Genomic DNA, 27,973 nt, shown 5'->3' with positions numbered 1-27,973 from the left:
CTCCCCTCAGCCTCCCTCCTGCCCTCCCCTCCAGAGGCCAAGCCTGGTGACAGCCTCCTTATATTTAAAGAGGACAAGAGTCCCCCTTATTCAGTGAGCAGACACAGACCACACAGGCAGGTGAGTGGAGCGCAGCAGTCTGGGCTGGGTGTGGGGGCCTGCTGGCTAGTTGGCACAGAGTAATGGTGGGTTTCAAGTCCGAAGCACCCATTCTGGCTCTGTGGAAGAAGTTTTACTTGATTCTGGTATGGATCTGGCAGTTGCTAAAAATATATATATATATATTTACTGAAAGAGTGATTAATATTTGTGGGCTCAAAGAAAACTTGTAAACAAAGAAATGATCGAGGGATTATGTTTGGTCTGAAACTATTTTCATGGTAGAATAATGTTTCCTATTGTCGTACTTGGGATGGCAGGAAAACAGAAAGAAGCAATGGAAAGTACACTGGATTTGAAGTAAAAGAACCTGAAGTCTAATCCCAGAATTACCATATGATTAATGGGTGTGACTTAGAGACAAAGATTCTGCCCACAGGGTCTTGGTCTCCTTCCACGCAAAGTAGATTTGGTGATATTTTTCTAGACCGCATAATACTGTAGAGTTACAAAGTGGTTGTAATGGATGCAATATATCTGAAGCTAGTTTTCTTATGCTCAAAAGGTAAGGAATTGTGCAGTTCAAAAGGTATGGATGAATGGTGGATATTTCTTAATACCTGTCTTTCACATAGAGAATATTCAATATAGGTGTGTCTGTTTAAAATTGATTTTATATTTCAAAGATGTTCAGCAAGAGACTTACTTTTAAGACTTTGAAAATTAATCAAAACTGGATCTCCAAACGATATTGCTCTTTGGAAAACCCATCAAAAGCTCTATTTAATTTGAGACTAATCCCCAGTCAGGATAGAAGATAGAGGAAGGGTGATTCCCAGTGTTTCTCAAGGATTCAGTCAAGGATATTTTTTCCTATCATGGTAAATAACATCGAGATGTGGTTTTAAGTTCTGATTGGAAATGCTGTCCAAAGATCAAAGTTGCCACCTTTAATTTCTACTCCCATCCCAAATCAGAGTGGGGACTTCTCCAAGACAGAGGAGTAGGATGACTGGTCCAGGAACCCCAGTCTCTTAGGTACAATTCCATTCAATCTAATAGGCATATATTGGCTCTCTCCTGGGTCAGGGCTGGGGGCAGTAGAGGCAGCACTAATGCAGGAGGGCTAGGAATGAACCACAAAGAGGGGGAGGGAGGGACCTTGCATCCAATTTGCTTTTGGATGGCTTCTGAATATTATATACATCTTATTCATCATGATGATATAAAACAACTTTATGACCCAGAAAATGTGATGGATACTCACTAATGTGTTATCTGGCATGGTTTTGGGTCTCTTCTGAACAACTCAGTCATTAGTGGTCAGTGAAAGTGAGCCCTGAGAGTTGGGCAGGGAGTGCAGCTGACCTTCAGGGCCCAGTGCCCTGGTCCTGGTCAAGCAGACAGGTACTCTCAGCAAAGATACACCAACTATTCACCAGGGTTCAAGAGGCAGAACAGGGGGCAGAAGCGAACGAAGGGATGAGTGAGCAGGAGCAACAAATGGGCAAATAATCACAAGGTTGGTGGAGGAAGGAGAGACCGAGTCTTTGTAGAATATAAATTCAGAAAGCCTGAGAAGAGAACATAAAGAGAAAACCAGAGAACATCAGGCAGTTATAGGATCTGTTCAAAATCCAGCTCGGAGCCTCCGTTTTCTAAACAGTAAAATCAGTAATGCCACCTGTAAGAATCAAATGAGACAAAGTATAGGAGAGTGCTTTCAAATGTTTCATAGCCCGAACCCACTGCTGCTGAGTCAGTTCTGACTCATAGTGGCCCTAATAGGACAGACTAGAAGGGCCCCATAAGGTTTCCAAGACTAGAACTTGGAAGACAGAAGCAGACTGCCACAATTTTCTCCTGTGGGAAGTTTAATAAAGCTGTACAAATATGCAAGGTCTTTGAGAAAAAAGCACTAGGCCAAATGGTAAGAGTTTCAGAAGGACTTCCTGCTAAGTGTAAGTGTGATGATAAAAATCCAGAGGTCAGAGTGGGTAACAAGCTAACCAGATGTTAGAAGACCATTAATTTGTTTTACAAGAGGAAGGACATTGGAATGGGAATATAATACACAGGAAACACAACTCCTGAGACAGGCAAATTTCCAACTATAAGTATGAGGCTCAGATGTCTGGGAATACAATATTCAGGGCTGGCTTCATGACCAAAGAGATCTGTAATGCCTGCAAATGTGAAAACTGCAGTTATTCATCCCTGTGGAAAAAAGCAGGGAAGGAGACAAGGGTTATTTTGAGAGCTGTGGTGTATGGAAGTCTTTGCTGGGCCTCATTTGGACCTCATCGTGGAAAGGGCTGATCGTGATTCGCTGGCCGGTCACTGCCTGTGAACCAGGTGTTGGCACAAGTATCAGCTCATTTGTTATTATTAACTGCCATCAATCAGCCCCACTCATGGAGACCCCATGTGTAATGGAATTAAATGCTCTGGTATCATCTTCATTATCAGTTGCAGATGGAGCCTTTGTTGCCCAGAGGGTTTTTAACGGCTGGTTTTTGGAAGGAGATCACCAGGCCTTTCTTCCTAGTATGTATTAGTTTAGAAATTCCGCTGAAACCTGTTCAGCATTGCAGCAACATAGTCAGAGAAAGAAGATGAAGTTCAAGGGAGCAGCATAACTGTTGAGGACCACATTGCTAATAAATGGCAGAGTCAAGATGTAAATAGGCTTAAAAATCAATGATAAAGGTCAAAAGAGAATGGAGAGTGAGTTTCTGAGAATACGAGTCAGCCATGCCTCAAAGAGAATGTCAGAAAAAAACATCATAGGACTCATGGGTTCCAGCCTTAGTTTAAGGAGCACCCTCTGTTCCTGCAGATCTGAGTTTGAATGGGATCAGAGGTAATGCTCAGGTTCACATGCCTGCTGGGACTGAGCAGCCCAGACTTTGCAGGTTTTAAAATGGGTTTCTGGATGGAGGACTTTGAATATGTGGGTTCAGAGGCTGAGAAAGAGGCCATTGACCTTGAGTGTCCTACATGAGGGGGCAGGCTGGCAGGGTGCTCCCTGCATGGGCACTGTGCTTCCCCTCATAGTCCACAGCCCGGTGATGTGAGCTCCTGTGAGGCTCCAGGGTTGCAGGGACAAAAGCTCAAGACGTGACTTGACCTGTAGTCAGTGGCATCAGGCACATTAATAACTCTGGGGCAGTCAATGCTCTCTGGCTCTGCCTGCCCCCGGGGCTGCAAACTGTCGTCTAGGAAACAGTGGGCTCACGGTCTGAACCAGAGGAGCCAGAGAGAAGAAGCAGGGAGAGATGTGCTTGTTTCAAAAATAGATCTGAAAACCAGAGAGAAAGTAGCAATAAAAATGTTTAAATCATCATAGTAATAAGAGTAATAATGAAAGCAACTAAAATAATTGAATATCTGCTATATATAAAGTGAAGTCTGGTGTGGTGCTGTGGGTTCATACACTGGACTGCAAAGTAGGTTTGAACCACAAGGTCGGTGGTTCAAACTCACCAGTCACTCCTCAGAAATCCTATACAGAGTCGCTATGGGTTGGAACCGACTCGACAGCACTTAACAACAACAACAACATGGGTGGTGCACTAGTAGCATAATGGGTCACGAGTTGGGCTGCTAACAAGATGAGCAGTCCAAATCTACCAATTGCTCTATGGAGGAAAGATGAGGCTTTCTGTTTCCATAAAGATTTACAGCCTTGAAAATCAACTTGACCACACACCAGCACCACCACCACATCACCACGAGTGGCGCAAATGGTTAATGTGCTCAGTTGTAAACAGAAAGGTTGGAGGTTCAAGTCCATCCAGAGGTAGCTTGGAAGAAAGGCCTGGCTATCTATCTCTAAAAAACCAGTCATTGAAAACCCTATGGAATATAGTTCTACTCTGACATGCATAGGGTCACCATGAGGCCAACTCAATTGATAAAATTATATTGTGTTCAGTTCCAGATCTGAAAGGTAACCAAAGGTTTGGGTTCCACCAGTCTCCCTCTGACCAGTAAGCCTGGTCTTTTTTATGATTCTGAGCTTGGTGCCACATTTCCTCTCACTCTATCTAAGATCCATTTCGGAGCAGATGTTAGTGGTAGCTGGGTACCATCTAGTGCTTCTAGCCTCAGGGTCACCCCCATGGCTCAATTTTCAGTCAAGTGATAGATAGGTATATGGTGTTGTTAAGTGCCGTTGAGTTGGTTCCGACTCATAGTGACCCTGTATAGGATTTCTAAGAAGCAGCTGTTGGGTTTGAAGCACTGATCTTGTGGTTAACAGTCTAATGCTTATCTTACAGCATCACACCAAGGACTCCAGAAAGGTATACAGGGACAATGGAAATCTATTCATACCAGAGAATTGTCAACCATTAGAGATCAAAGGGCAGAATTTACTGAAAGCCAGAATTCCGAAGGGTTGGGAAAGGACAGGAAACAAGAACCACAGGGAGGAAGTGGGGTGGATGACGTTACATTGAGGGCATTGCAATCACTGAGATGAAATGAAGTGGATAATTTCTTGACTGAAAAACTGATGATCTGTTCTGTAAACCTTCACTCAATTCACAAAAACAAGTTTCAATAACAGAAGGAAAGAGGAGGGTGAGAATGGTTGCCCAGCTTTAAGACTGTCCTCAGTGTCATTGAATTGCACATGTACAAACCGCTGAATGGGTGTATGCTTTGCTGTGTATATTCTCAACAAGAACAAAATGAAATAAGATAAGAAGCTAAAACGATAAAAAGATATATTAAGTGTTTACATAGATCACCTTGGCCATTATTACAATCATATTTAGCCTGCAAACATTCTTCTAAGACATGTCTTCTCAACCTGTCTTTTAAAGCACAAGGACACTGGGCTCAGAGGTTTTGAGTACTTTGTCTGAGGTCCACCAGTGAATGTTTTTGACAGAGGTTTGGGTCTTTCCAAAGCCTGCACTCTTTTATCCAGATTAAGAGAAGACTAAAGACAGGTGGTGAACTTGACCTATACATATGGATGCAGTAGCTCAAAAGAGGGAACAAATCTTTACAGTGAGGATCATTCCCACCCCCTCAATACTCAGGGTTCACAGGGATAGGCAACTTAGACATTGACTACCCAAAATGGGGGTGGGGGGGGAGAGCTACAAAGGCAAGAAGTGACTGGTTTACAAGCTTTCAAGAGGGAGCCTAGTTTCAGAGGGAATGGGTCGGGGGAAGGTAGAATCTCCACTTACTGGTTTCCAACTTGTCTGGATGGGGATGATGAAAGGAGATGGGGATAAGATTTGTGGTTCAATAGTAAATCATTGCTATCAGAACTGACTGTGAGTGTTGGAAATGTAAAGGTAGATGCTTTGCAACAAAAGGAGGGGAGTGGTTGATTTTGTCCAGGAGCTGAGGTCCCTGGGACCATCAAGGGAGAAGAGTGGACTCTGTGGGACCTTACCTAGAGAAGCAGTGACGCCAGAGAGCCAGAGATGGAGATGATGACTTAGAGAGCTGGAGCGCTGGAAACTCTGGACTCAGGGAGGAAGATGGGCTGTGTGCTGATTTCTGGGGAGCAGGCTTGTAGTGTATACCCTTTGGTTGTTTGATGATGCATGGAGGGGATTGTAATCATTGCAATGAAACAAAATACAATACAATGAATGTAAAGCTAATGTTCTCCCATGTAAACTATCACTTAATTCACAATAAAATTTTTTTAAAAAAATAACAGGTGGTGTTTGAGAGAGGAAAGCATTTTGGCAAGGTGAGGATTCAGTCACTATTCAGATCCCTAGATCCGTCTCTTGGCTTTAGTCCTTCACAACATCACAGCCGCTTGACTTTCCCATCTCACCTGAGCTGCAACCAATGTTGTGGTTATTGTCATCGAGTTGGTTCTGACTCATAGAAACCTGTACAGGATTTCTAAGGCACAGCCTGTGAGCTGCACCCAATAGTGAGAAAGAAAGCTTTCGGCTCCAAGTGCAGCCTTATCATGTCTGAACAGAATTGGCTCTTAGAAAGTTCTTTGTTTTACTGAACGAAATTCATTCTCCCTTTTGTTTCCACCCACGGGGGACTCTCTCTGTCCCATATCAGATCACCAACTGTCATCAACTGTGAAGATTTGTTTAACAGAGGTTCTGACCCTTGTCCCTTGGCCAGTAGGCAGGATGTAGAACCAGTTTAATCTGGGTTTGAATCACAGCTCTGCCACTCAGCTGTGTGACTGTGGACAAGTCGCTTCAACTCTCTGAGTCTCCATTTTCTCATCTACAAAATGGAGACAATCCAATCTGCTCTTCAGGACTGTTGTAACTGTTAGAGATAGTACATGTAAAACAACTGACATATAATACAAAGTACATCGAGCCCTGGTTGTGCTATGGGTTAGGCATTGGGCTGCTAACCCCAAGGTCAGCAGTTTAGATCCAGGAGTTGCTCCATGGGAGAAAGATGAGGTTGTTAGCTCCCATAAAGATCTGCAGTCTCAGAAACCCTACATGGGGTCGCTATGAGTCAGAATGGATTTAATGGCAGTGGATTTGATTTTGGTTTTAATAAAAGACTGCAGTTTGAAGTCACAGAGACCTAAATACTAACTTATGAGATGCATACTAGCCATGTGACCTAAAACAAGTGATATAATGTTCCTAAGACTTCACTTCCCATCTATAAAGTGACTGTAATAATGGTCCTGATGTGGTGCTGTAGAATAAGCACTGGACTGCTGTTACTCAACAACAACACCTTGGTGTAAAGATTAACCCTCAATAGACTGACTGCTTTCTGCTTTGAATTTTTTGTTGAAACCATGTATTTTCAGTAATGGAAGGCATTTTGAATGAAATGAAAAACATTTTTTAGGCAATATAGGTTTCTGATACAATCAGCAGGACACATATGTCCCAAAGGGTCTCTGGTGTTTGGGTTAGTGGATGAAATGAGCCCTGTTTCTTCAGATTCAGTTATACAGGCCTCCACCAGATGGCAACATGCACGAAAAATAGGATAACAGTTCCCACTAAACCCCAGAGAGAGAAAATGTAGGTGAATAGGAGTTCTGGTAGCAAAGTGGTTACCAATTGGGCTACTAATCTCAAGGTCAGCAGTTCAAAACTACCAGCAGTTCTAAAGGAGAAAGATGGGGCTTTCTGCTTCCATAAAGATTTACAACCTCAGAAACCCTATGAGTCCTATGTGGAATCAGATATCTGGTAGGATGACCCAGTGAACCAGCATTGAACTGAAATGTCATTGAGGTCTCTGTTCAAAGTCATAACCTAATGTCCCCTCCCAGGTTCATTAACGAGCCCTATAAAGAAGAAACTTAGGTGTGTTCACTTTATCTACTATACACACGTCTGCCCTAAAGTATTATGTTTCATCTCAATATTGAAAGGAAGAGAGACAGAGAAAGAAGGTAGGAAAGTAAGAAACCAGGTTAGAAGGAAGGAGAGTTGGATTAGGAAGAAGTACCTGAGATACGTGTTTGGGGTTATTTTTCTAAAATCTCAGATTGCTTCATGACAACTTGGAGTTGTTGCAAAACTCATTAGCTCTGACATTTTATAACATTCTATAGTATACAAAGTGATTTTACTTACTTGAACTCATATGCTTCTCCAGCGACCCTATAAAATAAATGTTGTAGCTAAGTGCGGTTGAGTCGGTCGGTTTCAACCCATAGCGACTCTGTATAGAGCAGCTGGTGAATTTGAACCACCAACTTTGTGGTTCAAACCTACCTTGCGTTCCAGTGCATTATCCCACAACACCACAGCAGGAGAGGGTTGTTATTTCTATTTTAGAAAGGTGATACTGAGGTTCAGAGAAATTGAATGATTTCCCAGATATACATTTTTTTTTTTATTGTGAATTGAATGATAGTTTACATGGGAGAACATCAGTTTTACACTCATCATTTCAGTTATACCGTTTTTAAGAGGCGAAATGAAACTAAAACTCCAAACTCCTGGTATCTGATCCAGTGTTTTTCTCATGCTACCCACTACCAGTGTATCCTCAGCATAATCCCATCCATGAGATTACTGGTTACAAAGTCTACACAAAGTAGTCTCCAAAGGGCTGGGATCTCTCCACTCTGGAGCTAATGTTAGCAGAGTACCTGAATTCTCTTTCATTCTCATAAATCCCATCTGTCTCTGTTTCGATCCTGAGGCAAGACTATATCTGTGACTAACTACACAGTCATCTCAGGGACTCCAAAGTGTAGTGCCAGGTGGTGTGATGGAGATTGTGACCCAAGTGACAAATGGAGCTGAGTGACGGGACAACCTATATTTGGTGTCCCACCTTCAACGACCCTGCCTGTGCCAGGCAACGCTGATAAACAAAGGTCCATCCTTGGTGCCTTGGCCAGGGTAAACTTACATTCTGGGACTGGCTAGAAGAGTGTTGAGACATAGGAATTCCAAAGCAATGCAGGAGGCCAAAAAAAATAGTGTTGTGTGTAAGACAGCACCTAAAAGTGACTTCAAATCACAGTGACTTAATTAGCAGGTTGGTGCTATTTAAATAACCTGAAATAAAGTGTAAGAATGCCTCGCCTCTGAATAGCTTTAATACTGCTTTAAATTCCACCATATGTTCATATCTTCATAATGGTCCTGTGAGGAGAGTGTGGGAGATATAATTGTCGTCACTTGCCACCCAAGTTCAAGGTCCCACAGAAATAAATGGCAACGTCAAGTATTACAGCCCAAGTCTCCCAATTCAGGGCTCTTTCCAACACTCTGCCTTTTGGCATAGGGGCATGGAAGAAGAAATCAGAGACGTCTTCTGTGTTTAACTCCATAGCTTCATTTTCATCTTTAGAAATGGAATTGAGCACCTGTCGAATAGAATGTTTAAAGAGTTCTATTTTGGGTTTCAAGTCCTCATAGGCATATGTCAGATATTTATGCTCACTTAAAACCAACTTGCCCTAGGATACATTACTCTGTGAGGAAAGTATTACCTGTAATCTTATCCTCATTTTGAAAAGTATCATGTCTAGGCAATTGCTGCGGGGGGAAAGTGTGTGTGTGTGTGAATATATATATATTCCAAGAGACATATCTCAATGCCATTAACTTGCAGCAAATGCCAATGATATCTCCACTGAAGATTTAAAATGAGAAATTGGACCTAGGGTTCTTTCCATTGAAAGTTTCCATATCGTTAATTTCACAAGTATCACTGTCAGGTTCCTGGATAAAATATACACTTCTTCTCGATTTTATATTATATTGAAACTCAAGATCAAAATGAACATGAGCAAAATTACATGATTCCACTCTTTTCCAGAGAACGTATCATCTTTAATCAGAGAAGGGTATATTTTAGAAAAGAAATTGGCAAAGAAAACACTTTCAAAAGTTTACTTTTTATGTCTTACCTTGTTGGTAAATGAGGAGGTCTAGTCCAACCCTAAAAGTTTATAAATAAAATGGAGTCTAAAATACATAATATAAACTCTTTGAGGGGATGTTAAGGCCTTTATGTCTTTCTGTGTGCTCTTCCTTTGTATTAAATGTCCTTTTCCCCTCTTATTTATCTAGACAACTCCTACTCACACTTCAAAACCCTGTTTGTATATGATTTCTTTTGTGACCTAAAAACTCCCTGCTTCCAACCTTGGTCTCAATGAAGCTGGTCATTCCCTCCTTTGAATTTTTGTAGCCCTCCTCACAAGATTCTTATTTGGTATCTGGGTTCCTTACAAGTGGCCCAGTAAATAACATCATGATAAATAGAGAAACGATTGAAGTTGTCAAATACTTCATTTTGCTTGGATCCACAATCAATGTTCCTGGAATCAACAGTAAAAAAAAAAATCAAACAATGTATTGCATTTGGCAAATCTGCTGCACAAGACCTCTTTAAAGTGTTCAAGAGCAAATATGTCAGTTGAATACTAAGGTACACCCGGCCCAAGCCAGGGCATCTTCAACAGCCTCATATGTATGTGAAAGTTAGACAATGAATAAGGAAGACTGTTGAAGAATTGATGTATTTGAGTTATGGTGTTGGAGAAGCATCTTAAAAGTTCTACCAGAAGAACAAACAAATCTGTCTTGGAAGAAGCACAGCTTGAATGCTCCTTTGAAGTCTGAATTGTGAGACTGTCTCATTCTTTGGGTATGCTGTCAGGAGGGATGTTCCCTGGAGAAGGGCATCATGCTTGGTAAAGTGGAGAGTCAACAAAAAAGAGGAAAAGCCCATATTTATCATATGGACTGATACAGTGGCAGCAGCAGGCTCAAACATAACAATTGTGAAGGGTGGGCAGTATTTCAATCTTCTGTACGCAGGGGGCGTTATGAGTTGAAACTGACTTGGCATTTAACAGCAACAACATTTGGGCTTCTATCTATCTTCCTCGCTATAATTAACATGTGCCTCTCAAAACCAAGGGTCATTAATTACATATTAAAATTTTTCTTCCCTTTGATTCCTGTGCAGCCAGAGTAATGCTTAACACATGATAAAAAGCAAAACAAAACCCATTATATGGAGTCGATTCCAATCCATGTGACAGAGTAGAACTGCTTCACAGGGTTTTCTAGGCTGTAACCTTCACAGAACGGAGCTCTGGTAGCGTAGCGGTTACGAATCAGGCTGTGAACTGCAAGGTCAGCAGTTCGAAACGACCAGCTGTTCCGTGGGAGAAATATGAGGCTTTCTGCTCCCATAAAGATTTGCGGCCACGGAAACCCTGTACAGGGTCGCTTTGAGTCGGAACTACCACAATCTTCACAGAGGCAGATCGCTAGGTGCTCTGCAGTGCTATTGGGTGACTAACCATTAGGTTAGTAGCCAAGCAAGAACTGTTTGTAGCCCCCCAGGGACCTTCGTAACACATGACAGGTAAATAACAAATTCATGATGAATGAATGAATGAATAGACAATTGAATGAATGAATGCAGACTCAGGTTCAAGTTTTTCAATTCAAAATCCATTACTCTTTTCACTATACTATTGTTGTTAAGTGTCATTGAGTCAATTCTGACTCATGGTGACCCTGTATAGGGTTCCCGAGGAGCGGCTGGCAAGTTTGGACCACCAACCTTGCAATTCAAATTGACTTTGCGGTCCAGTGCTTATCCTACAGCACCACAACCTAAATGTTTTCCTTTAAAAAAAAAAAATTAGTAATTTTTAAAAAATGTGACTGAATTATAAAAAACAAAGAGCCTACTACTGTGAGAAGGATAGACTGTCCCTGGCTAACCTCACACTGTCTCTGTATGCAGGAAAAGCTCTTTAGGGATAGTTAGATAGGAAGAGTTCCTTCAGTCCTAGTATCAGGGTCAGTGGTCTGTTTGCTAGTTACCTTCTGTTTCTTAGCAAGACTGTCTTTGTTATGGGATTCTGAGATACAATCCGGACCAGTTGACCCAGGAGGGCTTAGTATTAATTGCCAACTATTCTAAGAAGGTGACTGGCTTCCCAGAAGGGAAAGAGAAAGATCAGAAGCAGCCACTCTGAACAGCCTGATAGTGTTTGGTGTCAATGACAAAATGACACACCAGGCTTCTTAGAAATCAGGATCTTAGAAAACTCTGGATCCCAGGGAAAATGCAGCCCCCTTGGAGCTGCCGAAAGTGCAGAAATTTCTGAGTGTCAATGGCTTATTTCAATTATGCTCTGGGGAATGGTTAACTTGACTCCAGACTTAAAAATACACAAAGACACAGAAAGAAGAGAAAATGAATTGTTTAACTCCCCTCCTTGGCTAGTACATCTTCCAATAATCCTCGAGTGAAGATACACTGACAGCCCAGGGAGGTGGCTATCAGCAGCTCTTTATAGCAGAAAGTGCTCCAAGCCTGTCAGAGGACTGGCAGTCCCAGACCTTGGTCGCTGCCAAGCCCTGTGAGCTCTGCCAAGCACCTTACTGGACATCATGCTATTTGGTCCTCCAGAGAACACTGGGAAGCAGTAAGGAAAAGAACACCTGTCTCCCTTTTACAGATGTAAAGAGAAGCTATGTAGTTCATCGTGATGCACATTGAGGGATGTGGTAAAGAGTAGAAGCAGGTCTCCAGGACTCCCCTGGGTGGTACAAACAGCTAATACCAAAAAGTTGGAGGCTTTTGCCCAGAGGCACCTTGGAAGAAAGGTCTGGCAATTTGCTTCCAAAAATTCAACCACAGACACTTTATGAAGCACAGTTCTACTGGAGACACATGGGGTTGCTGTGAATTGGCACTGACTCATTGAATAATGTTATCTTAAAAAGAAATCAATGAACTTTAGGAATAAATCTGAATAAAGGATTTTATACATTATATAATTCTATCAGAAATACAAGATAAAGTCTTGTTATCAAAAAGGCAGTCTGCTTTTAGCAGCTTCAGTATTGCCTAGAGCCTTTTAGAAATGGAGACTCATCCTACATCCATCATATCTATACTTTAATAATGTCCCAGGTGATTTGAGAAGTACTGAGCTACAGAATAAGGTTATCTAGATTATTCCCACTTCTAGTGGGACTAATTTAAAAACCCTAGATGATATGACTCTGTAGGACAAACATTGGACCACAAGGTCAGTTTGAACACAAGGTCACCAGCCATTCCTCGGAAACCCTATCCAGGGTCGCTATGAGTCTGAACCAACTCGACAGCACTTAACAACAAAGCAGCAACAATCTTTGTGTATAATTTTATAAATACAAGATTAGCTTATTCATTCCTTTTAAGAATCCAGTGGTGCACAAAGGGACAGGTGCTGTTGAAATTTACCAAAAGAGGAAACAAGAGTCCCAAAGTGTCAAAGCGACTTGCTCAAAACTGTCTAAAAGCCTGGGCTTAGGAGATAACTACATTTCAGGTATTTGTTTTCTCTCTTGTTAGACATCACCTAAATCTGAGTCTTCAAGATGCCAAACTGGGGCGGAGGAGCCAAATGTGGAGCCTGCGAAAAGACTGTCTACCATGCGGAAGAAATCCAATGTAACGGAAGGAGTTTCCACAAGACCTGCTTCCACTGCAGTGAGTGCGGTGAATTCTGTGTGGGGGCCTTAGTATCAGGAGGGGTATGCATTGTATTTAACCACAGATACTGTTTGTTAGTTGTTGTCAAAGTGTGGTCCCCAAACCAGTAGTGTCAGCATCACGTGGGAACTTCTTTGGACTACAACTTTTAGGCCCCACCTAAGAATGATGGGGTTTCCTTTCTCTAACCACTTGCTCAGTTCACAGGCCCTTCCCCTGTAGATCAGCATCAGAACAAGCTGGCCTGCCACTTACTGCTCTCTGCTGAAAACCTTGACCCAGTGGCGCCATTTACAAAGTGTGACTTGGCAGAGAAAGGAAGCCAGCACTTACATGGAGCCAAGATGGACTTGGTCAGCTATCACTGAAGCCAGCTGTGACTGGCCCTTCCTAAAAAACGGTCTCTGTCAAATGGTGGAGGTGGGGAACAACATGTGCCCATTCTTTAGAGTCAGAAAGGGAAGTTTCAGAGGCTGGCATCAAACTTGAAGGAAATCTTTACCATCATCAGATTCACAAAATGCCAGACCTGGGAAGGACTTTAAGACCCTGTGGTCTGCCTGAGAATCTGGCTCTGTCCCATGCATGTGACTTTGGACAAATCATCTCTCATTGCTAAACCCAGATCACATGCTTAGTGGCACAGCCAGGAGAACTGGTATTTTAGACTCCCATTCCAGCACTCTTTTGACCCTACTGCATTCTACCAAGTTTCCTAATAGCTAGTCCTGTTTTGGGAGTCCCTAGGTGTTGCAAAGGAGCTCTGGTGGTATAGTAAGTTAACAAAGTCAATGGTTCAAACTCAACAGCAGCTCTGAGGGATTTGCTTTCTGCTCCCGTAAAGATGAACAGTTTCGGCAACTCCAAAGAACAGTTCTACTCTGTTCCACAGGGTTGGCTATGCATCAGAATCTGTGGATTTGGAGTACTGCAAATCATTAACGTGCTTAGCTGCAAGCCAAAAGCTTGGTAGTTTAAGTGCATGCAGAGATGCCTTAGAATAAAGGCCTAGTGATTGACTTCTGAAATAAAAAAATCAGTCAACAAAAACCCTATGGACACACATGGGGTCACTATGTGTCAAATCAATTCCACAGCAAATCATTTGGTTTGGCATTAGTCCTGTTTGGGAAGGAATTGGCCATGGCTTAGAAATGGCTACATCCTTCCTCCACTTCTCTCCAGTGGGTCTAGCTTAAGAGCATTTAGCAGGCTTTCTCCCCAAAGAACCCCCTGCCACCCACCCCACCTCTACCTCAGCTCAATGGCTACAAGACATCCACATGTCTCCAAGATGTTTTAAGCAGCACTTCAAGGGCTGGGTTCCATCTGTTGGGACCTCAGAGATACTCCATCCTTAAACTGCCAGAAATAGTAACATTTTATCTGCTTAAGGAGTTTCCATTTCCCTTACCTCCCACAGAAAACATAATTATCAGAGAAGAACACTTCTTGGAGTGAATGGGTTGACGGATTTACTAATGCTTTGGGCTTTAATGATAGGTAATTATTTTCACGCCATCTTATACATCCCTCAGATACATCACTATTATTACAATTATCCAGAATTCATTGCTCAAGAGAGTTCATTTCATAATCCTCTTTTGTTAAAAAATGACTCATGTTCTTTAAAAAGAGTGAGGATTTGGTGTAAATACCAGCATTTGAGTCTGGACTCTGACTTTGAGCAAGTCATTTCACCAATGCAAGCCTCAATTACCACATAAACAGAGATCTATACCTACAGCACTGCCGAGGTCCATGTGGACCTCAGCAAAGGGAACACAGAGAAATCAAATTGACTACATCTGTGGAAAGAGACAGTGGAAAAGCTCCATATCATCAATCAAAACAAGGCCAGTGGCAGACTGTGGAATACACCATCAATCGCTCGTATGCAAGTTCAAGCTGAAGCTGAAGAAAATTAAAACGAATCCAGAAGAGCAAAATTATGGCCTTGAACATATCCCACCTGAATTTAGAGATCATTTCAAAAACAGATTTGATACATTAGGCATAATGACTAGAGACCAGATGAGTTGTGGGATGACATCAACAACATCATATACAAAGAAAGTACAAAACAAGATTAAAAGACAAGGAAGAAGGAAAAGCCCAAAATGAATGTCAGAAGAGACTCTGAAACTTGTTCTGTGGTGTAGAGAAGATAAAGCAAATGGAAGAAATGAGGCAAAGAGTTCAACAGAAAAATTTAAAGAGCAGCTTGAGAAGACAAATTCAAGTATTAAAATGAAATGTGCAAAGACCAGGAGTTAGAAAACCAAAAGGGAAGAACACATTCAGCATTTCTCAAGCTAAAAAAACTGAAGAAAAAACTCAAGCCTCAACTTGAAATATTGAAGGATTCTGTGGGCAAAATGGAGTCTTGGTGTGGCATTGTGGATTAATACATTGGACTGCAAAGTCATTTCATCTGCAAGGTCAGCAGTACAAGCTCACCAGCTGTTCCTTGGAAACCCTGTACAGGGTCACTATATGTCGGAACTAACTCAACAGCACTTAACAACAACATGGGCAAAATATTGAATGATGCAGAAAGCATCAAAAGAAGATGAAAGGAATACAGAGTCACTATACCAAAAAGAAATGGTTGATGTTCAACCATCTCGAGAGGTTGATTGAACATGATCAAGAGCCAATGGTACAGAAGGAGAAAGTCCACCAGGAGCATCAGCAAATAACAAGGCTCCGGAAATGAATGGAATACAAGTTGAAATCTTTCAATAAACTGATGCAGCACTGGAGGCACTCCCTCATCTATGTCGTCGAGAAATTTGGAAGATAGCGACCTGGCCAACTGATTAGAAGAGATCCATATTTGTGCCCATTCCGAAGAGAGGTGAATCAATGGAATGTGGAAATCATCGGACTACATCATTGATAAAACATAAAGTGCTGCTGAAGGTAACTCAAAAATTAACAGGAAATTTCCAGAGGTTTAAACTGGATTCAGATAAGGACCTGGAATGAGGGATATCGTTGCTGATATCAGATAGATCTTGACTGAAAGCAGAGAATACCAGAAAGATGTTTACCTGTGCTTTATTGACTCTGCAAAGGCTTTTGACTATGTGGATCATCCCAAGTTATGGACAACATTGTGGAGAATGACTATTGCAGAACACTTAATTATGCTCATGAGGAACCTGTACATAGACCAAGAGGCTGTCATTTGAACAGAACAAGGGGACATCGAATGGTTTTAAATCAGGAAAGGTGTGTACATGGGTTCTATTCTTTCATCATCCTTATTCAATCTGTAAACTGAGCAAATAATGTTCTGGATTATATAAAGAACTGGCCATCAGTATTGGAGGAAGACTCATTAACAATCTATGATATGCATATAATACAACCCTGCTTTCTGAAAGTGAAGAGGACTTAAAATACTTGCTGATGAAGATTAAAGATCATGACCTTTGGTATGGGTTGCACCTCAATGTAAAGGAAACAAAAATCCTCACCACTGGAGCAATAAATTACATTATAATAAGTGGGAAAAGACTTAAGTGGTCAAAGACTTCATTTTGCTAGGATCAGCCATCAATACTCACAGAAGCAGCAGTCAAGAAATCAAACAATGTATTGCATTAGGCAAATCTGCTGCACAAGACCTCCTTAATGTGTTCAAGAGCAAAGAAATCAGTTTGAGAACTAAGGTTTTCAATAGCTTCATATGCATGTGAAAGTTGGACAATGAATAAGGAATACTGTAGAAGAATTGATACATTTAATTCATGGTGTTGAAGCAGAATATTAAAAGTACCATGGACTGCTAGAATAAAGAACAAATTTGTGTTGGAAGAAGTACAGTCAGAATGCTCCTTAGAATCTAAGATGGTGAGACTTCATCTCTTCTACCTTGGACATATGATCAGGAAGGACCAGTACTTAGAGAAGGACATCATGCTTGATAAAGTAGGAGTTCAGGGAAAAAGAGGAAGACCCCCTAATGAGATGGACTGGCACCGTAGCAGCAGCAATGGGCTCAAGCTTAACGATGATTATGAGGATTATGCAGAACTGGGCAGTGTTTCATTCTGTCGTGCATAGTCAACTGTGAGTCTAAACTGACTCGACAGCACCTAATAACAACAACCTATAGAGCAAGGTTGTTACAAGGAGCAAACTGGGATCCCAGACTTCTAAGCCTTTATACTTCTTTGATCAACTTTGAGCTGAAAGTTGGAAGGGAAAATCGTAGGGAAGCTCTCCATGACAAATAACATCTTCTCTTCCCTGGGATAGCTGGAAGATTCTCTGTTCCGTGGAACCACAGGAAAAGGGATTTGAGCATTTGGTGAGAGGTGAAGCTTCCTTTCAACCCTAGATGTTTGAAACTCACATGGGGTGAGGGTCTGAGCAGTAGAGTATGGATAGTGGTGGGCAGAAGGGCCATGGAAAGGGGTATGCTTTCCTATATTAACACTGCAAGACTTATCTACCCATGGGTACTTGCTGGATATAGGACTCGGGGAGACAGAGTCTACCTTTGCTTATCCCCTGCTCAGTGTTCTCCTGACTTGTAGACAAATACTTAACCTGCCACACCAACACTATCCAAAAGAAATGCAATGCCAACTACCTATAGGAATTTAACTTTTCCAGTAGCCATATTTTTAAAAAATACAAGTAACAGGTGGAATTAATTTAATTTTTTTAAATTTTACCCAATATAACTACTATTATCATTTTAACATGTAATCGATAGAAAATTGTTTATGAGATCATTTATAGTCTTTCTGTTTTGTACTAACCCTTCCAAACCTGCTGTATATTTTATATGTGAGAGTACATTGTGTAGCTGGTATCAACCATATCGGGCAGCACAATTCCATTTTGCCTGTGACCAACCACAGCTGCTTAGAAACCAGGGAGTGGCTATGGACGTGTCCAGGGCTTAGAAAGGAAGAGTCAGCCTCAGAGCAATGGGAGTAAGCCCTAGGCAAGAACTGAAGACCCTGAGGCCATGCAGAGCTTTACGATTTACTGTTATGTAAAGGAGCTCTGGTAGCTTAGTGGTTACTAGTCTGGTCGAGCCGCAAGGTCAGCAGTTTGAAACTACCAGCGGTTCTGCGGGAGAAAGATGAGGCGGACTGCTCCCGTAAAGATTTACAGCCTCGGAAACCCTGTGTAGGGTCGCTATGAGTCGGAACCGACTCCACGGCACACAACAACAACAACAACAACAACAATCTTGGACAAGCCACTGATCTTCATTTACTTATTCATTCACCAGATTTTTGCAGAGCACTGATTCTGTACTTGCGATTGGGGATTTTAAGATGAAATGGCTCTGTGCTCAAGATATCAGGATCTAGAACATCAATAAATCTGTGAGGAGTAGAACTAGAGGTTGGGAGCTGCCTTCATTTCCCAGTGCTGCCGTAACAAAAAGCCACACGTGGGTGGTTTTTAAGAGCCGTAATTTAGTTTCTCACAGTTTCTCACAGTCCAAATCAGGCATGGGCTCCAGGGGAGGGGACTTCCTTGTTGGTAGTCCTTCCAGGCACCTGTCTCCCCCTTTGTGTGTGTCTCTTGGTGCTGTTTTTCTTTTGATAAAACACCAATCTGAAGTGATTAGGTTTAGGACTATCCTGCCTCATTAACATAACAAAAGTCTCTATGACCAAGTAGGGTACAAGGAGTTGGTACATCAACACATCTTTTGGGGGAGATACGATTCAATTCAAAATAGTAACTGATAGCAATAAGAAGGGAGATCCTATCCACTGTGCCAGCAGGGCTCCCAGCAAGAAGGGTAGAAATGGTGGATGTTCAAATATAATGTAGGATCAACACTGGACTGCTGACTGAAAGGTCGACAGTTCAAGCCCACCAGCAGCTCCTGGGAAACCCAATATGAAGTTGCTATGAGTTGGAACCGACTCAACAGCGCTTAAAAACAGCAACATTATAAAGTAGGTTTCCCCTCAAAATTGTCTCTTGTAAATAGGGGTTTCCTTTGAATCCAAAGCCTTACAAAGCCTCTCTGATTATAAGACATTTTTTCAATTACTTTATTTAACTTTTTAAATACACATAAAACATGCTCATCTAGCCAAACCAACATCAATTCCTGGGCAATCCTAGCTTCTTTTTCTCCCATCATCATATTCAATTGCTTTCTTTTCCCCAAAACAAAATACCACTTGAGGAAGATATATTAACCTGAAACAACCTCACTCAGTGCTGGTTAAGATTGTTTATAGCAGTCACTTGATAGAACTATTAGTTTAAAAAAAAAAAAAAAAAGTTTTCAACTATATTGAATGCAAATTTGCTATTATTCCTGAGGCTCTGACTTTACTATTATAAGCACTGGGTGTTACAATAAATGACCTTTCAAGAGTACCTTTACAAAGAAATTACAAAAAGTTATTAAGTTGGAGAAATCATATATTTTTTTCAAAACTGCCCTAATGTGGTGCTAATAGGTACTTCTTGTTGAGATGTGATTTCCAGAGGGCAGCCTCCTCCTCAGATGGAAATCAGGCTGCCTCTGAAATTACACAGGCAGAGAGGACAAAGAGCTGCTCTGGGAAGCTGGGTCAGCTGCCACCAAAAGTGACTTTGATGATGGGAAGATGCTGATGTTGAAGACACAAAAGAACTGGTTTTCTGAATTTTTGTGAGAGTAGAAGGGGAAAAAAAATGTTCTAATCAATATAATTAATTTAACTATTCATTGAGTATTATAAGTAGATATTTGATACTTTCGGTCACATTCCTAAAATTTTAAGTTTGTAAAAGTAAAAATCTTTTTACAAATCTTCTGTTGGGAAAAATGGGGAATTATCTTATATTTGTGAATACTTTCTATTTGGAGTCCTGGTGTGGCGCTGTAAGGGTAGTGCAGGACTACAAGTTTGGGTTGAACCACAAGGTTGGGGGTTCAAACTCACCAGTTGCTCCTCACTATGAGTCATAACAAACTCAATGGCATTTAACAACAACATTGTACAGTAGCCCAGGGTTCTTGAACCAGTATAATCTAAGGGTCTATGAGGCAGCTTTCCCTCAGCACTAGCATCCCACATCCCCTCGCATCCCCACATTGCTTCCAACTGGCCTCTGTGACTATTTGTCTCTTTCAATAGCACAATTGTTTCTCAAAGACCATGAAAAGCCTTTGGAACTGCTTAGCCCTGATTCGTATATAATTAAGAAAGCAAACAGCTTCTTCTACTGCCTTAGACCCCAGTACACACATCCTCTCCTGATGCCATCTGAGGTGAAACACTTAAGAATTAGGTTGTCCAATTCAGGGATATTGTTCTTAGCTGGTTGAGATCACACACCTTGTTCCAGACCTGGACCCCACCCCTTTCTAGCTGGGTACCATTGAAACCATTACTTCCCCTCTGTGTGCTCCAGTTTCCTCATCAGTGTGATCAAGACCATCTTGGAGTCATATGACTCAGACATGCTCTAGTTAAGAATGGAAGTTGTATTCTTGGATGGAGGCTTTCTTGTGCTGGGTCTCTTGGCCCCAAACATGGCATTGGGGGTGCAGGGAAGGAGGGAGAAGTCTCAGTCTCAAGCCTATGACCCTTTCTTTCTTGGTAGTGGCCTGCAGGAAGGCTCTCGACAGCACCACGGTAGCAGCCCATGAATCGGAGATCTACTGTAAGGTCTGCTATGGACGCAGGTACGGACCCAAGGGGATTGGATTTGGACAAGGCGCCGGCTGCCTCAGCACTGACACAGGCGAGCACCTGGGCCTCCAGTTCCAAGAGTGAGTTACTGCCCCATTTCCTCCCTCCCTGCTAGAGTCTCCAATTATCAGGACAATTCATTCCGTTCCCATAGCAACGTGTTCTGGAAGTGGGAGAATGGGCTCTATTGTTGACTTGCCAACAATAGGAATACTCAATCTGACCAAGTTTTAACACTGTATCATCTCTCTGAAGACTCTCTTTAAATTATCTGCCTTTCTAAAGGGCAATTACTTTTACACCATGGCTTTTGGTTTGCGTGTCAAGAGGAAACCCAGAATGTACCAATGTTCCATTGTCTGACCTTTGCGACACTACAAGGAGCATCTTTTCTTCCCCTTTGAGAGTTTCTGTGTAAATCACATAAATATGGTGGAGAAGCAATGACCATTTTCTCTGTGCTTGTCTAGCAGATGTCTTCCCTAGGGTTGTAGGCTGACTACTGTCCACAGTGCAGGGTGGATGGGTCTGAGAGGAAAGGCTGTACCTCAGAAGTAAACAACCAGTTATGACACATTGGTTGTGCTGCCTGTTGTCAGTCAGTCTAGCGCTGAGGTCCACTCCACCCCACCCCAACCCAGGAACAGGAAGCTGGGATACCATAATGTGCCATCTCCATCTGCTAGTCCCTAGCCACTTTCTTAATGATCTCGCCAACCTCAGCCCAGAGGCGATGATTGATTGTTTCTGGCCTGAAGTTGCTGTCTGACCACCTGGTTTGTGGGCCCAGCTCCTGAAGGAAGAAAGCTCTGTGATGGAGCTGTTCACAGAGACCAAGGCCTCCTGAGGAAGCATCCCACGGAGGACCTTCCCAGACTACAGTGAGACCATCTGATCCCGCATCTTCCTATTAATACCAGAAAGCCAACCCAGTTGTTGTTGGATCAACCCTGACTCATGACCACCCCCTAGATGAGAACTGTGTCCATAGGGTTTTCAATGACTGTGACCTTGTGAACAATTGTTAGACTTTTCTTCCAAAGCAACTCTGAATGGCTCTGGACCACCAACCTTTCAGGTAGAAGCTAAGTGCTAGCTTGTGCTTACCACCCAGGGACTCTGTACTCATGGTTGTTGTTAGTGCCATCGAATCAGTTCTGACTCATAAAGACTCTGTATAGTGTTTCTGAGGAGTGGCTGGCTATCACACCAGGACTCCTACCCATGGAAAGGCCTGGAAAAATGGAGAGAAGTGCAATTAGTCATTTGAAGGAAGACAGTTCTTCTCATTAGTTTTTCTCATGACTCAGCCCAAGCTGGAGACTGATTAAAGAAGAAAAGATGGCATTGATTGCTGTGTCTGCGTCTCATTACCCAAAGCTCACTTTTCTAGGCTAGGCTTTTTCCTGTGACTCTGTAGAAAGAGTAATGAGTCTAAAGATGAGGGGCTTCAATCCTGCCGCACCAGTTCTGAGCTGCCTGACTTTAGGCAATGACCTCTTGGACCTAGGCTTCCCTTAAACTAGCCCTGCCTACTTTATAGGGCTTTAGTGAGGAGTCCTTGTATGGTGCTGTAGGATAAGCACTGGATTGCTAACCACAAGGTTGGGGGTTTAAACCTACATGCCATTTGTCAGAACCGACTTGTCAGCATTTAACAATGGTGAATATACAAAGAAATGCCAAAAGACATGGAAACTTAAGGAGATTTCATCATTGTATTTGGGACCGTGCTCTGCTGGGAACAGGTGCCCTCTGAGTACAGGGCAACAAGCTGAGCCATGCCTGCGGTTTGTCAGGAACTGATTAGTGCCAAGTGTGAAGATCCTATTATCAGGACAGCCTTACCCTATAAAATCATTTCCATAACTCACTTCAGAAAGCAAGCCAGTAGGTTTCAAGACAGTCTGGGAAACCCTAAGCAAGTCACAGCACTAATAATAACACGACAGCAATATAGAGAATCATACACAGAGCACTTGCTAAGTGCATCACAAGAGAAAAGAAAGATTTAAACCAATTATATTAACATTGATTAAGCCCTTACCACATCCCAGCAGGTGCTGTTCAAATTTTACATATGGCACCTCATTTAAATCTTCTCAACTCCATCCGGCAGGTAACCAGGTTATCTCTAGGTTATCTCTAGTTCCTGAATGAAGAAAAATGGAAGCACAGAGAAGTTAAGAAGCTCACTAAAGGTCATACAGCTGATACTCTTTGCCAAAGGAGGTTGACACATTGTTCACCTGTCTGTTTCCACCAGGTCTCCGAAGGCAGCTCGCTCAGCTACCAGCTGAGCCAAAGGAGGTTGACACATTGTTCACCTGTCTGTTTCCACCAGGTCTCCGAAGGCAGCTCGCTCAGCTACCAGCAGCAACCCTTCCAAGTTTACTGCAAAGTTTGGGGAGTCCGAGAAGTGCCCTCGATGTGGGAAGTCAGTCTATGCTGCTGAGAAGGTCATGGGAGGTGGCAAGGTAAGGACAAGTATAGGAACCAAATGGGATTTGCTCATCTTCACCAGTCAGGGGCACTAAGAGAAGAAAGTAGGATGGATGGGTGGATGGAACCCGGCCCCTTCATTCTCCTTAGCTCCCACATCCTGGTCTGTGGGTGCCATGCTGTAGCACCCTTGGGAAGCTGTGATCGAGTCAATTCTGACTTGGAATGACTCTATGTAGGGTCCGAGAGTGGCTGGTGCATTTGAACAGTCGACCTTGAGGTTATCAGTCCAGTGCTTATTCCTAGAACCACTGAAATTGGATGCAACCAGCATTAACTGTCAAGGCGAAAGGCACCCAGCCAGGAGGTCTGGGCAACACAAAGGTGCACAAGTCCCCCTGTCCTTCCAGGAAGTTTTCACCACTGCATGACCAAACCTGCTGTGAGCATCAAAACAGATGAATGTTACAAACATCTCCCAGCAATGAGAGGTCCTGACTTACAAATATCTGAGACAGTAATGCAGACTTTTCTACCAGCTCTGGTCTCAGTCCTGAAGCTAGGGTCCTCACCAAAGGATTAAGGGCCATGGAAAGAGAAATCCTCTAGGTAATAAATTGGGGGAGGGAAGGTCATGGAGACTGTCTACTTCAAATATAAGGGCAGGCTCAACCCTAGATGGGCCATTCATTTGAAGACGAACTCCAAAGCTGTTTCTGGTAGACACAAAAATATACAGAAACCAACAATCTTCCACATGACTCAAACGATAGAACTCATGTCAGAAACACAGAGATAAAACAAGGTTGAATTATCTGGGCAATTAACTTAACTCTTTTTGTTGTTGTTGTTGTTAATTGTAAATGTTAGCCACTGATCGATACCCTCTGTCCAGTTTGTTCCTCAGATTTTTTAGGCTTGGAGAAGCTCATTTTTATTTATTCTGCTTTAAAGGGATACATGGAGTCCTGGTGTGGCATTGTAGGGTAAAAACAACAAGGTAGGCAGTTCAAATCCACCTGCTGCTTCTCAGAAACCCTATACCGGGATGCTATGAGTCAGAACCAACTTGATGGCCCTTACAACAACAGAATGGAATGCATATAGGGAAATCATGAGGGCAAATTCATTTTGAAAGCATTCTGAGATTAGATGACCAAGTACATAGCATCTTCAGAATCCTAGAAAAAGTTATACCTGGAGCTGATTAGGTGAGTGAACGGTTAAGACACGGTGGCTTTCCTTTATATTTGCTGGTCAGGGACTTAAAATGGAAACAAACATGCTGCTGGTTCCATTAAGTATGTGATTTTCTTGTGTTCCTCAGCCTTGGCACAAGACCTGTTTCCGCTGTGCCATCTGTGGGAAGAGTTTAGAGTCCACGAACGTCACAGACAAAGATGGGGAGCTTTATTGCAAAGGTGAGTTTGGTGCCAGAGCCTCTCAAGATACATTTTCCTGGGGAGGGCCCTTGGGTGGGCAAGCTGACTCCAGGTCTAGAGACTTGCCTGGTATCTGCCATGAAGCATGGCTGCAACGCCTGGGCAGGGTTTGGGTTCTCAGGATAGGGAACAAAACCATTGAAGGGAAAGAAATTTCCCACCTGACCCAGTTCTCGTCCTGTCCTTTGGAGAACCTGGAGGATCAGATGTTAGGAACAGCTTAGTGGTTCCAGTAAGCTGGATGCCTGAAGGAAGAGAGGAAAAGGAGGAGGCATGACCTGGTTCTGGCCCTAGAAGAGGCCTTAAACATGCACAAATAGCATCGCAGTCTCTTTAAAAAACCCAAACACCCTCCATCTACCTGGGTGGCAGATAAGGCTTATCAGGGAGAATGAACTCAGTTTGGCCTCACTTGAGTTTATCAAGACCTGTGTCTTTTTCTTCTGCTGCTCCATCCCTTCCTTTCTTCTACTTTTGTTGCTGGTGGCGCCATCTCTTAGTGATCAGAGGGTCCTCACTGACAACTTGGTCTTCCTTCTGGCCCTCACAATTCTGCTCCTGTTTGCCTCCATTAATTCCTTCTGGAGAGGTAGTAGATGCTTAGCTCCTTTCTGCCACTGCCAAAAGGCAGGCATGTCCACAGCCAAGGTCACATTTCCTCAACCTTGGTCTACTCTATTGCTAAGTGGGATCCTCCCAACCTTTCACTTGGTGTATCTTGTCTCTAGATCCTCAAACATGTGTGTTAGAATGGAATGGGAGGGCAAGAGGGAGGACATTATTAATCAACATTGTAGATTGTCAATGTGTTTTCCATGAATAGAACTTCCCACCTACCTGACAGGTGATACCTACTACGCCTACCAGGTAGTGGATACGTTCATAGTAGGCCATATACACATCCACCCTAAAATGTTGTGTGGCCATTAAGGAGAGCAACATGGAAAAAAATGGCTGCATTTCAAAATAGGAAAGTTAGAGGAAGCTTCCCAGTGCAGAAGCATACAAACAAAGAAACACAATCTTCTAAGAAGAGATGCTTCTTCTGGGTGCTCCAGGGTGAAGGTAGGTTTGAGAGAAGACAGCCTTGAGTACAAAGACACCAAAGCTTGGATATCATGGCACATCCCAGGAATGACAAGTAGTTCTGTGTGCCTGGTGCTGGGAGGGAGACAGGAAGCAGTAGAAGACAAAGCCGGGTAGGCCATCAAAGGCCAGATTATGCCAACTCAAACGACAAAATGTCTAGATACACTTAGTAAAATGCAAAGAATAACAAACTTTTAATAGCAGATTTAAAATATAGTGCCTTTTTTTTTTTGAAAGCTAATGCATACACATTGTTATTGTATGCCATTGAGTCACTTCTGACTCATAGTGACCCAATATGACAGAGTAGAACTGTCCCATAAAGTTTCTAGTCTGTCATCTTTACAGAGGCAGACTGCATGTCTTTTGTCCAGTGGACCAGCTGGATAGGGTTCAAAGGCCAACCTTTAGGTTAGCAGTGTAGCACCTCATCCTCAAGCCAACTGGGCTTCTAATTTATCAAAGAGATGCCCACACAGAAGGCTCTGAAATGATGATGCTAATTCATTTATTCTCTCTCCCCTTATCCATCAGTTTGCTATGCCAAAAACTTTGGCCCTACAGGCATTGGGTTTGGAGGCCTTACACACCAAGTGGAAAAGAAAGAGTGAACGGAGGTGCCGATTCTCAGCTATTTCTCCAGTTAACGCATTTGCTAAAGAATCCTGCACCAATGGAAACCTTTCCTTGAATACCCTCTTATCTGTAGCTGGACAGTGTTTTCTCTTCTCTTCACCCAACGTTGGAAGAAAACTATTTAAAATTTGATCTATAAAAAATGCTTTGTTATTTGTGATAAATGGGGTGGGAGAGGCAATAAATGTATGGTTTAGTGGTACTTTGTATGTCTCTGGATTTTGTCAGGAACATAGTGGAAAAAACAAAAGCCGAATCCACTGCTATTGAACTGATTCCAGCTCACAGGGACCCTGTTTAGGGTTTCTCAGACTGTAAGTCTTTATGGGAGCACAAAGCCTCATCTTTCTCACAGAGTGGCTGCTAGGTTTGAACTGCAAACCTATGGTCAGTTCAGTGCTTGTCCTACAGTGCCACCAAGGCTCTATTCAAAAAGAGGGAATTAAAAAAAAACAAACATGATGGAAGTAGTTAACAACAACAACACTAGCTGTGGAGGATGTAACAAATTTGGATGTCAATTGGTAATGGGTCAGGAGGAAACAGGCGAAGACAGGCAGGCGGTCTTTCCAACTCTGTCAGCAGAGCGTCTTCCTAGTTACTGATAATGGAGGAAAAAACAGGGGAAACAGACAATAGGACAGCAAATGCTAAAAGGAAAATCCAAACTCATAAAACTGCTGAAGAGTCCTTCCTTTTGTTTGTTCCTGGGCTCTACAATATTATACATTTCTTGAAACAACAAAGTGATAACAAACTGTGGAGTTTCCTTCTGTGATGCACTCTATGTGAAAATGGTTTTCTTTTATTCTAGGACAATTCCCTGGGGGTTAGCAATTTTCTTAAAACTTAGAAGTCCATCAAATTGCCAGGCCCACAAATGAAATGCCGCCAATTAAGAATGTCTTTGTCTGCCTCCTCAGCACATTCCCAGTGACTCAGGTGCTTGCGTCTTCTTGGACCTCTAAGTTAATAACCACAGCACTTCTTGTAATTAGGAATTTGTTTGGATAAATGAAAAGATACTGATAGAAGTTATGAAACATTTGACTAAGGTGACTTCAAAATGATCATTTATTCAGACTCCTTCTATGCTGTTTTGGACGAAAACCTACACTGCACTACACTCTTTGACTCTAAGGTAGGGCCTTTCAGTTGCTTGAGGTGATAAGCCATACATGTGGGGAAAAAACTATAGAACAAAAGCAAATTTCTCTGTAGCATTTTGATCAATCACTGTTAGCTTTTCATTCTCCCTCATTCTTCCTTGCTTCACTCCCCAAACTACCTTGATGCTAAGTCTAAAATATCTCAACACCTCCACTCCCTTCCCATTCTTTGCACCATAAGTACTTTCACAACTCACCTGTCATATCCCCTTAGCTTAGCTTAAGTCAATCTTTTCCATGCAAGTTCCAGCTACACTCAATGGCATGACAAAACCCCCAGTGTTACCAATTCCAACTCACAATGACTCCTTGTGTTACAGAGTAGACTGCTCCACAGGTTTCTTGGCTATAAGTTTAATGGAAGCAGTTCACTACATCTTCTCCCATGGCTGTGACAGTCAAGCTCTAGGTTAGCAGCCCGTCACGAGCCGCCATGTGGCTTCAGTGGGGG

At 42.5% G+C, this 27,973-nt stretch overlaps 1 protein-coding gene across 1 annotated transcript; it reads left to right on the top strand.

Moving 5' to 3' along the window:
• Positions 1-21: 21 nt before the first annotated feature.
• Positions 22-26,328, top strand: CSRP3 (cysteine and glycine-rich protein 3 (cardiac LIM protein)). Its single transcript, XM_006865812.1, has 6 exons — positions 22-120; positions 12,925-13,062; positions 20,656-20,824; positions 23,089-23,221; positions 24,514-24,607; positions 26,252-26,328. Exons 2-6 carry the CDS (start codon positions 12,951-12,953, stop codon positions 26,326-26,328), a joined length of 585 nt encoding a protein of 194 aa, XP_006865874.1. The 5' UTR covers positions 22-120; positions 12,925-12,950.
• The last annotated feature ends 1,645 nt before the right edge of the window (positions 26,329-27,973 follow it).

Source organism: Chrysochloris asiatica, unplaced genomic scaffold, assembly GCF_000296735.1.
Source record: "Chrysochloris asiatica unplaced genomic scaffold, ChrAsi1.0 scaffold00083, whole genome shotgun sequence".
NCBI classification, from domain to species: domain Eukaryota; kingdom Metazoa; phylum Chordata; class Mammalia; order Afrosoricida; family Chrysochloridae; genus Chrysochloris; species Chrysochloris asiatica.
This window is presented reverse-complemented; position numbering and strand designations above follow the sequence as displayed.